Source organism: Epinephelus lanceolatus, chromosome 19 (assembly GCF_041903045.1).
Source record: "Epinephelus lanceolatus isolate andai-2023 chromosome 19, ASM4190304v1, whole genome shotgun sequence".
Lineage (NCBI taxonomy): Eukaryota > Metazoa > Chordata > Actinopteri > Perciformes > Serranidae > Epinephelus > Epinephelus lanceolatus.
In genome coordinates this window covers 1,378,929-1,395,055 of record NC_135752.1, presented here as the reverse complement: position 1 = coordinate 1,395,055, position 16,127 = coordinate 1,378,929, and the positions used below count along the sequence as shown (strand labels likewise).

General features: G+C 42.4%; 1 protein-coding gene across 1 annotated transcript in view; it reads left to right on the top strand.

Moving 5' to 3' along the window:
* Positions 1-16,127, top strand: part of crb2a (crumbs cell polarity complex component 2a) — a 147,440-nt gene that overhangs the window by 59,767 nt on the left and 71,546 nt on the right. The window contains exon 3 of the mRNA XM_078162380.1: positions 4,157-4,352. Within this exon, the coding sequence (XP_078018506.1) occupies positions 4,157-4,352 (196 nt within the window). The remainder of the gene's footprint in view (positions 1-4,156; positions 4,353-16,127) is intronic.

Here is a 16,127-nt window from a genome sequence, read left to right as displayed (position 1 = left end):
TAGGGGGACCAGGACAGCAAGGGAAGAGGAAGGACAGTAGTTGTAGTGATTCACCAAGTCAGCAGTGGAGGATGATGGGGAAAGCCTGGGGTTGGAGGTGATCAGGGTAGTGAGGTCTGTAATGCTGATGTTTTTAATGTTTCTGAAGGAGATAGTCCAATGCTCTTTAACTTTGGATAATGAGGCATGAACCTCAAACAGCACAACTTTATGATCAGAGACGAGGAACTTGGTGGCAAAGAGATTACAGGTGTGGCAGGAGCAGGGTATCGGAATGTTTTGCAACAACGCCACCCAGGGGAATTTCACCCCCAGGAAATTATATTTTATATGATACAAATTGTATTATACATTATCAACAATTGTTAAGGCACAGAGGTTTCATATCACCAGGGCAGGGGACGTGTTCCAATAAAAAAATGATTTTATTTAACGACAAAAGGAAGAAGAAACCAACTAACAAATGTTAGAACAAGCTGGGCTTACCATGGTGGCAGGGAGCAAACACACACAAAAAACAAAAGGGTCAGATAAGATAAGATAAGAGATAAGATAATATAAAACTTTATTAATCCCACACTTGGGAAATTCACATGTCCTAAACTAATCCAGCACCTGTGACTAAGCACACCAACAAAAGGGACTCATGAAACACCACCACCAGGGGATTGGACTGCTGCCGCAGCCCATCATGCCTGTCCAAAGAAAATATAACAAAAGCCAGTATGCCTGCCTTAAAGGGCTAACAGTCCCAAGTGACCACACAACTGAAATGATGATCACCTGTAAAAAAAAACTTGCACTCACTCAACATTCACTCCATTGACCATGAATTAAAATTTGAACCCAAATATACAAAAGAAATTTCATTAATTGACTCAACAAAGCAAAGAATCAAAAATACACATTAAAACACAATTAAGGCCATGCACACTCTGTAAAACTTAAGAGTCTGCAGGTGGCTTTGGGTTATGCTTGTCTGGGGCCCGACGACAGCCCAAGTCAGAATGCTCCTATCAACACCAGAGCCACAGGACAACGCCACACCATGGAGCCGAGCCCAACACAGCCAAAACAGTTGCTTATGGTGTGAGCAACACAATAATCTATGGCAGAGTGGTAGAGCATAGAGCAGTTCACCCCAGGAAGTGGTGGCCTATGATGTGGCCACACACTTAACTGCAGCCTAAAAAATGCACATAATTGATCAATCATTTTTACAATATGATTATTCTTAGTTGCTCTTGATTTGATAATTACCCTTAATGTAATACGAGCAATACATAAGAGGCAGAGCATGGCAGCAAGCAGATGGAGGAGAGCCACAAAAATCTGTGGCACAATTACACTGCAGTAAACATACAGTATTAAACAGTCAACCAGGACCTGAATAACAGACAAGGTGTTAAAGGCAGACAACGTCAGCTTACCATGCAGGCATGACACGCAACCCACAGCACCCTGAGGAGAGCGACCCGTCTCCCTGAGCCTCAGCAGCCAGCTGCACAACAGAGTGGAGATCAATGTCACCAAGCGCACATTGCACATAAGAACGAGAAAGCGCATTAGCTGTAGATGTGAATATACCGTGCGCCTTGATGTTGCCACGCCACACAACACAGATCCACCATGCCGGGCAGAAGCCACCTCCACGAGGAGATCTTGAAGCTGAAGGAAAGAGAACGAGGTGAGGCCGCCCACCTTTATATATAGACGCGCCAGGTGCCCCCCCATAACCAAAGCACAGGTAAACCTGGCACAGTGCCATGCAGTGGCCAGAAGGGAGAGGCCATCTGGCTACACAGGGAATGATACCAGTGAAACAGATTAAGTCCAGTGTATGACCCTTGTTATGTGTTGAAAGGTTGACATATTGTGTAATACTGAGACAGTCAAGGAGTGAGACGAAATCATTGGCAAAAGGATTGGATAGGTCATCAATGTGAAATTAAAGTCATCCAGAAGGATGACAGTGGGGGATATGGCACCTATATTTTAATAGTGAGGAGGATTCAGTGAAAAAAAACAGTGGAGGGCTTTGGTGGTCAGAAGATGGCAGCAATAATGATGGGTTTGGGACATGTGAGTTTTATTGCTAAGCATTTGAAAGAAGTGTGATGGGGTGCAATGACAGCAGTGACTTTAATGCTAGCACGATATAGCTCAGCAATGCCCCCCCCTTCCCTGCAGCTTGGGGTTTACTAATGTAAGCAAAACCAGGTGGAACAGCTTCGTTAAGCTGGGAGAAGTCGTTTGGCTGTTGCCAGGTCAATGAGGCATAAGAAGGCAAGCTTTTAGTACATGTTGAGTTCAGAAACCAGCAGGGCCTTACTAGTGAGATATCGTATGCTGAAGAGAGCCAGTTTCAAACAGACAAATGGCACATAGGTGGATGCCTTGGGAACGGGGTATAACACACTTTGATTGACAGTGCAGGTCCGGGTGCAGGTGCAGGTGCAGGTGCGAGAGGGGTGGGGTTGAGTGGACCAGAAAGAGGAAATACTGGCTTTGTTGGTGTGTTGTGTACAATGAAAATTCCGACCAGATCCATGATGGACATATCTTGGTTGCCTAAGAACGTCAAGATGGGTGAGCAGATCTGGAGGGGTCCTGGAATAGGACCGGAGACGCAGCAGCTCCACTGCAGAATAGTGCAGCGGGACAGACGCACTTGTGAGAGAGAGACACAGAGCGATCCAAGGTTCATAATCCACATAATGAGGAGAGGGTATAGAAACAATGTAATCCAGCAAATTGATGATCCTGTTGAATATGAGGAAGCTGAAAGACTAGCCTTGCAGGAACAGAGGAGTAGAGAGTGCGCTGGTAGCAGTCATGCAGGGGTACCCTACAGAGGCGCCCTGCACCACGGTGTGGCAGCGGTGTTGGCGATAATCCACAGTAGTGACTTGGTACCCAGGGAGAGGAGGCAGAGTAGCAGCAGATGGGCATCATCTAGCTTGCAAAGCAGGCGCACCAGAACAGAAGATCCAGCCAAAGCGAGCACTGGTTCACGCAGGGCGGGCACACCAGGCACACGCCGCAGAGTACGAGCAGCAGGTTATCCAGAAAACTAGCGCTGGGCACTGGGTGGGACGGCCTCTGCGCAAATGATCCACAGGAATTACAAGGTGCCAGTGTATAATGAGGAGGTTAGTTTTTTTTTTTTCTTTTTTTCCAGTCTTCAATACTTTAATTTGCATTCAACCAAGAGGTTTTTGAAAACTGATTTTTTTTTTTTTGTTTGTTTGTTTTTTGATCAATTATTTATCGTTAAGTTGTTACAGCAGGGATGAAGACAACCAAACTAATTACGGTAGAGCTGCAACAATTAATCGACCAGTTGATTTATAATTGACTACTAAATCAATCGCCGACCAATCTAATAAATGATTAATCGGTTTGAGAAATTGATAGGGAAAAAAAAGCAAAACATCAAAAGTTTGTATCAACAAATTATTGAATACAGTAATATTACTTTATATTTGCTTCAGAGATAGAAGCCTCCTAGATGTGTGTTTGCGTTTGCCTAAAGCTGTAAGTTGTTTAATATTATGTCATAATTAATCAAAGAACACAGTGCATGCAGTGACACAAGGACCTTCTGCTCGCTGTGGAAGTTTTTCTGCTTCTTGTTCCTCACCATCATTTGTTAATTCCAAAGGGTTTTGTTTGTTCCTGATAAACTGGGCATGAGGAGTATTTTAAGAGCACAGTAAGATATTGTTGAGCATCTTATCTGCAGCCCAGATAAAGTCTCCATGCAGAGTGAGAGAAAACACACCATCTTGGTTCTCTCACACTCCTTTCTTTCTCCACAAGCCTGCTCTGTGTTAGAGGAGCTTCGTGTTATCTGTGAGTGGTCGGGTTAGATCAGCACCGCTGCATTCCCCTGTCACCCTATCATTTTGTTTGGAGTACCTAAAGAAAGGATTTTATCATCCTGGGTATCTGACGACCAGAATAGACAGACTGATGTAGCCATTAGGGCAGATCAGTGTGGTTGATGTGTTGATTTACAAAAAAAGTGAGTGATCATTTGACTGTAAACAATAACCACATTCACCAGATATGACATCTTCATTTTATCATCACTATTATCATCATTATCCTCCTCCTCATCATCATCATTACTTACATGTTCCCTCTCCAACAGGAGTCAACTGTGAAATTGAAATAGATGAGTGTGAGTCCAGCCCCTGTCACAACGGAGCCACCTGCCAAGACCTGATTGGCATGTACTCCTGTGTGTGTCTGCCTGGGTTTCACGGCATCAACTGTGAGGTTGATGTTGATGAGTGTGCCAGTGAGCCCTGTCAGAATGGAGGTGTCTGCCATGACATGGTGAACAGGTAAGCCAATCAGCAAGCTGGATTTGATTTCTGTAGGAGCTACAACAGTGAGGGGTAGCCATGTGCTGCTCCATCAGATGTGCCCCCTATTATTGTTGTGTCTAGCCCTTGTGTATGCCTCTCCTTTATTATCATTTCTTCCAAGTCACAGAGCTAAACATTAATTTTTTCTGAAAGATAAATTCCCAGAAATCTTTAAAAAAAAACCCAGAAAGTGATTTGACAACATTTATAATTGTATGTTCTGAAGGTATTTTTAGAATCTTCAGTGTCTGCTGCACAATTAAGCAGGCTGACTTCCTGTTCCGACTTGTTTCCTATGCCATGTAGCCAGAAAAGACAGTCCTTGGTCTTGGTCTTTTTATGACAAAAGAAAGAAATAAACACGTCATTTTGTATGAAAATTTAAAGGTGAAAAAAGAAACAATCAAATCAAATCAATATAGATAAATATTGCTGATACTTACAAGTTTTGGGACATATGCCATTTCTAGCTGGCATCTTTGTTTGGATTTGGAAATAGAGTTGGTATTATTTTATTATACAGTGGACAGGATATCTCTTAATCCAGAGGGCTAAAGGAATTTGTCAAAAAACACAGTCATAGCTGTTACACTACCTTCTGGGCTTGTCAAAAATCATGGGGTTTGTTTTGTTTTGTTTGTTTTTCAGAAATATGTATGCTTATGTATGTATGTATGCTTATCTATGTGACTGGAATATACTGCTTATACATGAGAAGGACACATTGGGGCTATATTAATGTTAATTATTGCTGCCCTCTCTGGTTGAACATATAAAGCATGTTGTGTTGTATCTGTAATGGTACTGTTTTATTGTAGTGCAGAGAGTGGTGACCTTTTGTGTAATGTCACCTGGTATGTGCAGAGTCTCGTGGATCCAGTGTTATGCTAATGTTGAGCTAATAAAGTTAGCTAAAGATACCATCACCTATTTATAGTTATCTCCTAGTTATCTTTCCACATAACACTACATAGTATCAGAAGATGGCAAAGCTCTACTGAAAAAATGAAATGAAAAAACAATGGCCAGAGTGGCGTCAAAGGTTTCATTGCCACAGAATAGCAACAAAACCTAACAAAAAAACAAAGTGGTAGAGGTGGGTACACTGCTCTTTTCATCTGGGAGGGAGGCTGTGTCACAGTTCTGCATTGCTGTACACCTGCTCATTTCTGCATGCTCAGCCACCCAGCTCCTATTCCAGCTACTACTTTATTCACCTGTTCCTGATTACTCACAGCCAGTATATATAGCATTTTACACCTTACCTCTGTTACGAAGGGACTGCTGCAATATTTTTTTCACCGACTGTTGCACTATCCTCACTTTAATTGTAAAGGCAGCTTTTATTCCTTCACCGATACCAGAATTTGGTATTTACTCACTGCTGTTCCAAGCGCTGTAAGCTATACATGAAGTATAATTTTATATTGTGTTTTTTTTTTCATGTCAACCATTTCTACTATAATTTTTACTTGTTACTAAACTTACCGTATGTTACGCTTGAAAAAACTACCTTTTTTCATTTTGCAAACTTGTCTTGTGATAAAGCAGAATTCGGGGCCTGGAGTTGGGCCTGATGGCTCCCGACCTCGTCTTCAACTTTCAGATTGAACTTACTTTCTTTTCTATTAAATACCTTAAACTCAAGTACTCTGTAGTCAAGGAATCACTGGAGACACGTAGAATCAAGTGCAACTGAGTTTAATGTGCTAGCAGGCAACAACACATACAACTCAATGAGTCAAGCTCCGGAGCAGGACTGAAGTTTCACTTTCTGTGCGCTCTCTTTTATGCTGGTGAAGATTCTGTCGAATCTCCACCTTTTTTCTTTAATCCTGCCCACCTGAGCCCGAACATAATGGTGTCACGGTTTTTCCCTGTATTCTAACTGTGTAGTCTTTTCTGAGCAGCCTCAGAATGATTCATATTTCCAGGCCATATTGGTCCGGGCTGGAATTTCCCAAACCTTCCCACCATTATGTTCGAGCCCAGTCTCACACTATTTTTTAAAAATAATGCACATTGAATCCTAGGTACTTTCCATCACAGTCTTAAGTGCTTGCATGCTATACATAGACAGATGAGTGTGTGTGTGTGTGTGTGTGTGTGTGTGTATGTGTGCGTAATATGTGGATACATGAAATAGTAAACCAATGTGTGACTGGGTGTAAGTGAGCAGAGTACACTGCCTCGACATGTATTTTAAAGGTCACTTGAGGACAAAGCATAAGATCAAACGAGTACATTACACTACACTTATAACAGTTAAGTTTACCTTTTCTGTGACCCACAGCTACAGTATTTTATAGTAGTATCGTATATAGTATATTTAAAATTCAATGTAAAAGAAAAATATCATCACAAATTACAAAGGCAATAAACATTTTCAGTTATAGCTTTGAATAAAACTACTGTACATAAGCTGCACCATGCTGACAGGTCCCAATCAAATGAAAAAACATACAAGAACACATGAGATGAATTACGAAGCCCAACTGCTTTGAAATTAAAGTTTGAGTTTGTATGCCTAATGAATACTCCATACACATCTATTACAGGAGTCACATTTTGCTCCTGGGCGCAATTCTGGTTTGGCCATTTCCTGCTGTTTCCTAATGAAGATCCTTTTGATGTCAAATTAGGAAATACCTTCACCTGTGCAGGTGATGACTGTGCTTTAGTTAAAGGGATAGTGCATCCAAAAATGAAAATTCAGCCATTATCTACTCACCCATATGCCAAGGGAGGCTCTGGTGAAGTTTTAGAGTCCTCACAACACTAGCGGAGATCGAGGGGGAAGTGGGTGGCAACACAACTCCACCTAATGGCTGACGGCGCCCCAGATTAAAACGTCCAAGAGCACAGAATTGAAATCACAAAATATCTCCATACTGCTCGTCCGTAGTGATCCAAGTGAATTATGTTTTTTCATATGTTAATACTGTACTTCCATCAGCTATAAAAAAAAAACAACAGAAATTAAGTCAAAGGTAAGAAACTGAATCTATGAATACTATGGACAAAAAAATAACAAAAAAAAACTGGGAAAACTTGGTCTGTCCTTTTATCAGAGGAGGCTGAACTTTAAGTGGTTTTCTGGCATCATAATCACAACACCTTTGAGAACTGTTGTCCATGCTGTCTTCCTTCTCCACAGTCCAGATGAATGGCACCAAATACATTGCTCCATACATGAGGTCTTTCCTCTGTTGGCATTGGTCATTCAGGTGTCACAGAGTGGATACCTTTTGAATTACAGTAAAAGACAAACATTTTTGTTAAGACATGGTGGATCACAATGAATCATACACATGTACCAGCTTGACAGGATAGGTGCATGAATACCTGCTTCACTTGAAGACTAACTACCTTGTATGGACTTACAGTATTAGATGAACAAAACTCCTAAATAAATAAATAGTCTTCTAAACATTGTATTGTACACAGTAATGATCAGTACTTCATCAATTTAAACCAGTAAGTTGCTTGATTCTTTATCAATCAATCAATCAATTTTATTTATAAAGCCCAATATCACAAATCACAATTTGCCTCACAGGGCTTTACAGCTTACGACATCCCTCTGTCCTTATGACCCTCACAGCTGATCAGGAAAAACTCCCCAAAAAACCCTTTAACGGGGGGAAAAAACGGTAGAAACCTCAGGAAGAGCAACTGAGGAGGGATCCCTCTTCCAGGACGGACAGACGTGCAATAGATGTCGTACAGAACAGATCAGCATAATAAATTAACAGTAATCCATATGACACAATGAGACAGAGAGAGAGAGAGAGAGAGAGAGAGAGAGAGAGAGAGAGAGAGAGAGATGCAGGTAATGACAGTAGCTTACAACAACATTATTGAAAGTAATAATATTATAGTTATAGTTCTGGCTACTGTGGTACAATATGTTGAAAGTATGTATTAATATCTGGCAGTATACATGTGTGACAATAGTCATATGTGTATAATAACAGTAGAAGTATGACTAATGATTAATGATGGCAGCAGCAGCAGGAGGCATCTGGCAGGACCACGGCAGCAGCACAACCACACACGTCACGCTGTCCAGGCACCGCTGTGATATGAGTTAACCTGAGAGACAGTGGAGCACAAAGGCTCCGGAGAAGAAGCCGAGTTAGTGACATCCAGAATGGCCGAGTTAGCAAGATGCAGTAATAGAATACGAGAGAGAGAGAGAGAGAGAGAGAGAGAGAGAGAGAGAGAGAGGGAAGGAGAGAAGGTGCCCGGTGTATTATAGGGGGGTCCTCCGGCAGACTAGGCCTAAGTCAGCCTAACTAGGGGCTGGTACAAGGCAAGCCTGAGCCAGCCCTAACTATAAGCTTTATCAAAGAGGAAAGTCTTAAGTCTAGTCTTAAATGTGGAGACGGTGTCTGCCTCCCGGACCGTAACAGGAAGATGATTCCACAGGAGAGGAGCCTGACAGCTGAAGGCTCTGGCTCCTGATCTACTTTTGGAGACTTTAGGGACCACGAGTAACCCTGCGTTCTCAGAGCGCAGTGTGCTGGTGGGATAATATGGCACTATGAGCTCTCTAAGATATGACGGAGCTTGACCATTTAGAGCTTTATAAGTTAACAGTAGGATTTTAAATTCAATTCTGGATTTTACAGGGAGCCAGTGCAGCAAAGCTAAAACAGGAGAAATATGATCATGTTTCTTAGTTCCTGTTAGTACACGTGCTGCTGCATTCTGAATTAGCTGGAGAGTTTTTAAGGACTTACTAGAGCTACCTGATAATAGAGAGTTACAGTAATCCAGCCTTGAGGTAACAAAAGCGTGGACCAATTTTTCTGCATCTTTTCGGGTCAGGATAGGTCTAATTTTCGCAATATTACGCAGATGAAAAAATGCAGTCCGTGAGGTTTGTTTTAAATGAGAATTAAAAGACAAATCTTGATCAAATGTTACTCCGAGGTTTCTTACGGTAGTGCTAGAGGCCAGAGCAATGCCATCTAGAGAAACTATGTCATCAGATAAAGAGTCTCTGAGTTGTTTGGGGCCAAGAACAATAACTTCAGTTTTGTCTGAATTTAACATCAGGAAATTGGTGCTCATCCAGGTTTTTATGTCTTTAAGGCAGTTATGGAGTTTAGTTAATTGATTACTTTCTTCTGGCTTCATCGATAAATACAACTGTGTATCATCCGCATAACAATGGAAATTTATAGAGTGATTTCTAATGATGTTACCTAAAGGAAGCATATATACAGTAAATAGGATTGGTCCGAGCACAGAACATTGCGGAACTCCAAAACAAACTTTGGTACGTAAGGATGATTCATTATGAACGTCAACAAACTGAAAACGATCAGATAAATAAGATTTAAACCAGCTTAGTGCAGAACATTTTAGGCCAATTAAGTGATCCAGTCTCTGCAGTAGAATTTGATGGTCAATTGTGTCAAACGCCGCACTAAGATCTAATAAAACAAGTACAGAGATGAGTCCTTTGTCTGAAGCAATCAGAAGGTCATTTGTAATTTTAACTAGTGCTGTCTCAGTGCCATGATGCACTCTAAATCCTGACTGAAATTCCTCAAATAAATTATTATCATGGAGAAAATCACACAGCTGGTCTGCGACTACTTTCTCAAGGATCTTTGAAAGAAAGGGAAGATTAGATATTGGTCTATAGTTGGCTAACACCTCTGGATCCAGGGTGGGCTTTTTTAGTAGAGGTTTAATTACAGCTACCTTAAAAGACTGTGGTACATACCCTGTTAATAAGGATATATTGATCATATCTAATATATGAGTGTTAACTAAAGGTAAGACCTGCTTAAGTAGCCTAGTTGGGATGGGGTCTAAGAGACACGTTGATGATTTAGATGAAGAAATCACTGCGGTCAATTCTTGAAGAGAAATTGGGGAGAAGCAATCTAAATATATATTAGGTCTTACAGCTGTGTTTGAGGTTAGATAGGTACTATCTGAGGACAGGAGGTCATGAATTTTGCCTCTAATAGTTAGAATTTTGTCATTAAAAAAGCTCATAAAATCATTATTGCTAAGGGCTAAAGGAATACAAGGCTCAATAGAGCTTTGACTCTCAGTCAGCCTGGCTACAGTGCTGAAAAGAAACCTGGGGTTATTCTTGTTTTCTTCTATTAATGCTGAGTAATAGTTTGCTCTGGCATTGCGGAGGCCCCTCTTATACGTTTTGAGACTGTCTGTCCAGATTAAACGAGATTCTTCCAGTTTGGTTAATCGCCAATTCCTGATTTTCGCGATATTTGTTTTAACTTACGGGTTTGAGAGTTATACCAAGGAGCGAACTGTCTTTGCTTTGTTAACTTCTTTTTAAGAGGAGCTACAGAGTCAAGTGTTGTTCACAGCGAGCCTACGGCGCTATTGACAAAATGATCAAAGTCGGTACGGGAAACCTCTGTTACTGAGGGACTTGGTATTGAATTTAATGACGGAGGAATCATTTCCTTAAATTTTGCGACAGCACTATCTGATAAACATCTAGTATAGTAACTGTTGCTGAGTGGTGTGTAATCGAGTAAAAAGAAATCAAAAGTAATCAGATAATGATCTGATAGCGAGGGATTCTGTGGAAAGACTTTTAGGTTATCAATTTCAATTCCATACGTCAGAACTAGATCGAGGGTATGGTTAAAACAGTGAGTGGGTTCATGTACACCCTGACTGAAGCCAATGGAGTCTAATAATGAGATAAACGCGGTAGCCAGGGAGTCATTATCAACGTCAACATGAATGTTAAAATCGCCTACAATAATAACTTTATCTGATTTAAGAACTAAACTGGATAAAAACTCTGAGAATTCAGATATAAATTCAGAATACGGGCCAGGAGCACGGTACACTATAACAAATAAAAGTGGCTGCGAGGTTTTCCAGGTCGGATGTAAAAGACTAAGAACGAGGCTTCCAAATGAATTATAATCTAGTTTAGGTTTACGGCTGATTAACAGGCTCGAGTTAAAAATGGCTGCAACTTCCCCTCCTCGGCCGCTGCCTCGAGGAATGTGGGTATTATTATGACTTGGAGGAGTGGATTCATTTAGACTAACATATCCATCTTGACACAGCCAGGTTTCAGTGAGACTGAGTAAATCAATATGATTATCTGATTTTGATTTGTTTACCAACACTGCTTTAGACGATAGAGACCTGATATTTAACAGTCCGCATTTAATTCTCCTGTTTTGTCTTTCTGTCACAGAAGAGGTTTTAATTTTTATGAGGTTGTTATGCACAACTCCTCTTTGTTTAATTTTAGATTTAGATAATTTAGGTGGTCGGGGGACAGACACCGTTTGTATAAAACTATGAAAACTATGGCTGGGTAACTGAACTAGAAGCTCAGAGAGGCGTATAGGACTGCATCTCCGAGTCTTGGTCTCAACTCTGGGTTGTCAGGGATTTGATTTACTAATAAAGTTTGCCAGGTTCCTAGAAATGAGAGCAGCTCCATCCAAAGTGGGATGAATGCCGTCTCTCCTAATAAGACCAGGTTTTCCCCAGAAAGTTTGTCAATTATTAACAAAACCCACATCGTTTACTGGACACCACCTGGACAGCCAGCGATTAAATGATGACATGTGGCTAAACATGTCATCACTGGTCAGATTTGGGAGGGGTCCCAAAGAAAACTATGGAGTCCGACATTGTTTTTGCATATTCACACACCGAGGCAATATTAATTTTAGTGACCTCCGATTGGTGTAACCGGGTGTCATTGCCGCCGACGTGAATAACAATCTTACTGAATCTACGTTTAGCTTTAGCCAGCAGTTTTAAATTTGATTCAATGTCGCCCGCTCTGGCCCCAGGGATACATTTGACTATGGCCGCTGGTGTTGCTAACTTCACGTTCCTCAGAATAGAGCTGCCAATAACCAGAGTTTTATCCTCAGCGGGTGTGTCGCTGAGTGGGGAAAAGCGGTTGGAAACGTGAACAGGCTGGTGGTGAGCCGTGGGCTTCTGCTTGGAGCTGTGCTTCTGGTGAACTGTAACCCAACCTCCCGGCTGAACGGGAGTTACCGGAGGACAGCTAGCAGAGGCTAAGGCTATGCTATGTGGCTCCGCACCGGCTACAGGGGGCTGGCTAACTACCGCAGCTACTGAATGGTTTTCCATGGTGCGGAGCCGCGCTTCTAATTCACTAAACCTCGCCTCCAACGCAGCAAATAAGCTACACCTATTACAATTACCACTGTCGCTAAAGGAGGCAGAGGCATAACTGAACATTTGGCACACCGAGCAAGAGAGAGCAGAGGGAGAAGCCATCGCTAACTGTAAAGCTAATGTAGCTACCAAGGCTAGTAACGTGCAAACAACAGCTAAGAGATTAGCGAGAAAGTCATAGAAAGGAGGAGAGCTATAAGTGCTTAAACAGAACCAGTGTGGGTTAAGACTTGAAGTACATGTTAAAGCAACTGAAGTGAGAAAGCAGGCTACTAGAATTCACCAGGGCAGTACAGAGACGCTGTCACAGAAACACCGGAAATGACACAACTCGCTTACCGCAATACGTCAGCACGAATATGCCGCCCTCCCCCTCTCTGCTCCAACACTGACTGACAGTGTTCCACTCATTCACAGTCACCACTGCCCCAGGGCCGCTACCATATGCTATCTACAGAGATAGCACTGGCGATCTGAACCGGTCAGTGGTGAAAAAAAGCACTTTTATACGGGACGCATTTGCCCCCATTACCGTTTTAGCTCGTTTTGCGCCTCAATACTGAACCAATTTTAGAATGAGTGGTACCTATGAATCATATGCACATATACACATGGGGAAATAGAGCCCAGGTTGAAAAATACCGAAGTTGTCCTTTAAATTAAGTTAATTTGTTAACTTAGGTTAGGGAGCAGGGCCATGCCTCAACCACACCCCTGATTACCTGTCAAGCCTACTTATACCTGGTCAACCCATCCTGCTCTGTTTGTCTTAGATTTCTCGAGAACAGACCGCACTTCACATCTGAATGCATTATCAAACTTCGACAACACTGAAACTTAGGTTCAAAAGAAAGATGGATCCTGAATTACAAATCAACCCACCTGATTCAGAAGACGACTTGTATGATGATCTGTTCGAAATAGATTATCCTCCAGCCATGACAGAACAAGCAGACCACAGCCAAGCCTCTCAGCGGAGCTGCCCATGCTCAGTGATAACCGTGCCGAGGTCAAACCAGCATCTCCAGCCAGTGTCGCCAAACGAGATCTCTCCAACTCCCGATCGATCTCCGGGCTCCTGTCCTCCATGAGGGCCAAACATGGTGACCCACAGAGACGAAGGAGCCAGCACCAACGCTGGCAACACCAGCAATCTAACTCCAGTACAGCCCCTGGCTATCCACCCTGGCGCACTTGTGATACGCACTCCTCTTTAATGCAGCCGTCTCCCCATCCACAAACAGAGCCCGGCATCAGAGAATGGACCGTCGCTCGCCTTCAATGATTTCTGAAGGAAAAAGGCATTACCTTCCACCGCAACAACAACAAAGCAACTTTGTTCAAGCTATACACAGCTTCCATTAGAACTCCAGCAGCATCAATCTCCGAGCCACCCGCACTTCCGGCCACCACACCAGAGCTAATCACCGCCAATGTCATCTCGAATGACGTCACCAGGCTTCTGCTGCCTCCAGGGCTACAACCTGCATCATTAGCCTTCCCGTAGTGGGGGCCAGGTTGTATTACCTTCTGTGCTTGCTCCCTCTGTGTCTGACATTTCTCAAATAATCTCAGCTTTCTTCTCATCCCCTGTGTTCGCAGGCTTCACAAAATCCCTGTGCACATACATCCTTTCATCCCATCATTCCTTTCCTTCACCCTTTCTTCAGCCGCATACAGTAACACGGCTCTTGCTCCTTCCTTTTCCATCATAGCCAACACCGCAGCACAAGAGCCCCATCCAATTTCTTACTGGCGATTCTCGGCCACCTCAGTTGTGCCATTCACATAATTCCACAAGCCACATCATTCCTGTTAAATCTTTTAACTAAAGCCGCAGCCATCCCCTCTCTCCATGATAAAGTTGTTTTGGATGATGCATGCAAAATGGAAATGCGTTTGTGGCAACATTTCCTTTCTTCTTGGAACTGCATTTTCTTTCTGCTCTGATGATTTCATAGTAATTTTTAGTAAGTGTCAAAGATGATGTAAAAACACTGAGTACAGCGGACAAGCTTCAAACATTACATGTTGACATCTCAGCCTACCGCTGATCACAATCAGTTGCCTGTTTTTTCTTGTTTTGTTTATACTTTATTAATCCCCCTGAGGGGAAATTCAATTTTTTCACATTTTTTTTGTCAATTACACACAGGTCCGAAAGACACACACATGCACAAACAGGATCTATACATGCACAAAGTGGAGAGATGTCAGAGTGAGGGGGCTGCCTTGGTCAGGCGCCCCGAGCAGTTGGGGGGTTCGGTGCCTTGCTCAGGGGCACCTTGGCAGTGCCCAGGAGGTGAATTGGCACCTCTCCAGCCACCAGCTCCATATTTGGTCCAGGAGGGGACTTGAACAGGCGACCCTCTGGTTCCCAACCCAGGTCCCTATGGACTGAGCTACTGCTGCCCCATTTTAGCAATTATATTAATAAAAATAACAAAGTTTGGTGTTGTGGACCTTCAGATCTTTCTATATAATGATGAAAACTCTGTCTGTGGGTGTGTGTGTCTGTTCCACGTTTTTTTCCTCGCTGACTTGGTCAATCCATGTGAAATTTGGCACAGTGGTAGAAGCAATATTACATCAATTGGCCAAAGGGGGGCGCTATAGCAACCGATTGAAATGTCAAACTTTGAATGGGCATATCTCATGCCCCGTATGTGGTAGAGACATGAAACTTTGCACAGAGATGCCTCTCCTCATGAGGAACACATTTGCCTCAAGAACCCATAACTTCCAGTTATATAGATTTTCCGCCATTTTGAATGTTTTGAAAAACACTTCAAATGGATCTCTTCCTAGGAAGTTTGAGCGATCTGCATGAAACTGGGTGAACATAATCTAGGGACCAATATCTAAAGTTCCCTCTTGGCAAAAGTTGGAAAACTTACTAAAACTGAGCTTCTATAAGGCAATGAATATTGCGGAGGGCGTGGCTCATCACATAAAGGTGTATAACATCTCAAGGGTTTCACCCATCACCACGCAACTTTGTAGGCATATGACCACACATAATCTGAGGGGACCCCTCCATTATTGACCCCATCAAACAAAATGGGGGTGCTAGAGAGCTCATTTCTTATCTAGGCCTAACCGCCATGTAAGTGACCCACAGTGTGCGGAGGTTGCCAGATGCGGGCGCTGTAACCTGTGTCATAATACCTAGGCGAAGTACCCGGAAGCTTTATGTACCTCCTTACCTCTTTTCCTCTTTCGGCTCCACACAGTAATGGTGATCCTCCAGAAAAGCGTGTTGACATTTATTTGTGCCTTTGTTAAAATTTGTCTTTGTTGTTTTATTGTTTGTTAAATCTCCTGGTTAATTGGTGTTTAATTTTGTGTCGGGTAGCGATAGTGCCCGAAATGGCGGATTGACAGGAGGAAAAGAGGATGCTAGATAAAGTTTGCACACTTGGTGAGCAGAGCGAGGTGCGTTCATGATTTTAACTCTTGATAAATGTATTATTAAAATAATTAAATAATGTTTGTAAAGTGACCGATTTGTTGAGCTGCATGATGAATTGATGCATGATGAACAGGATTTAATTGACTGTATTCGTCTTTTTA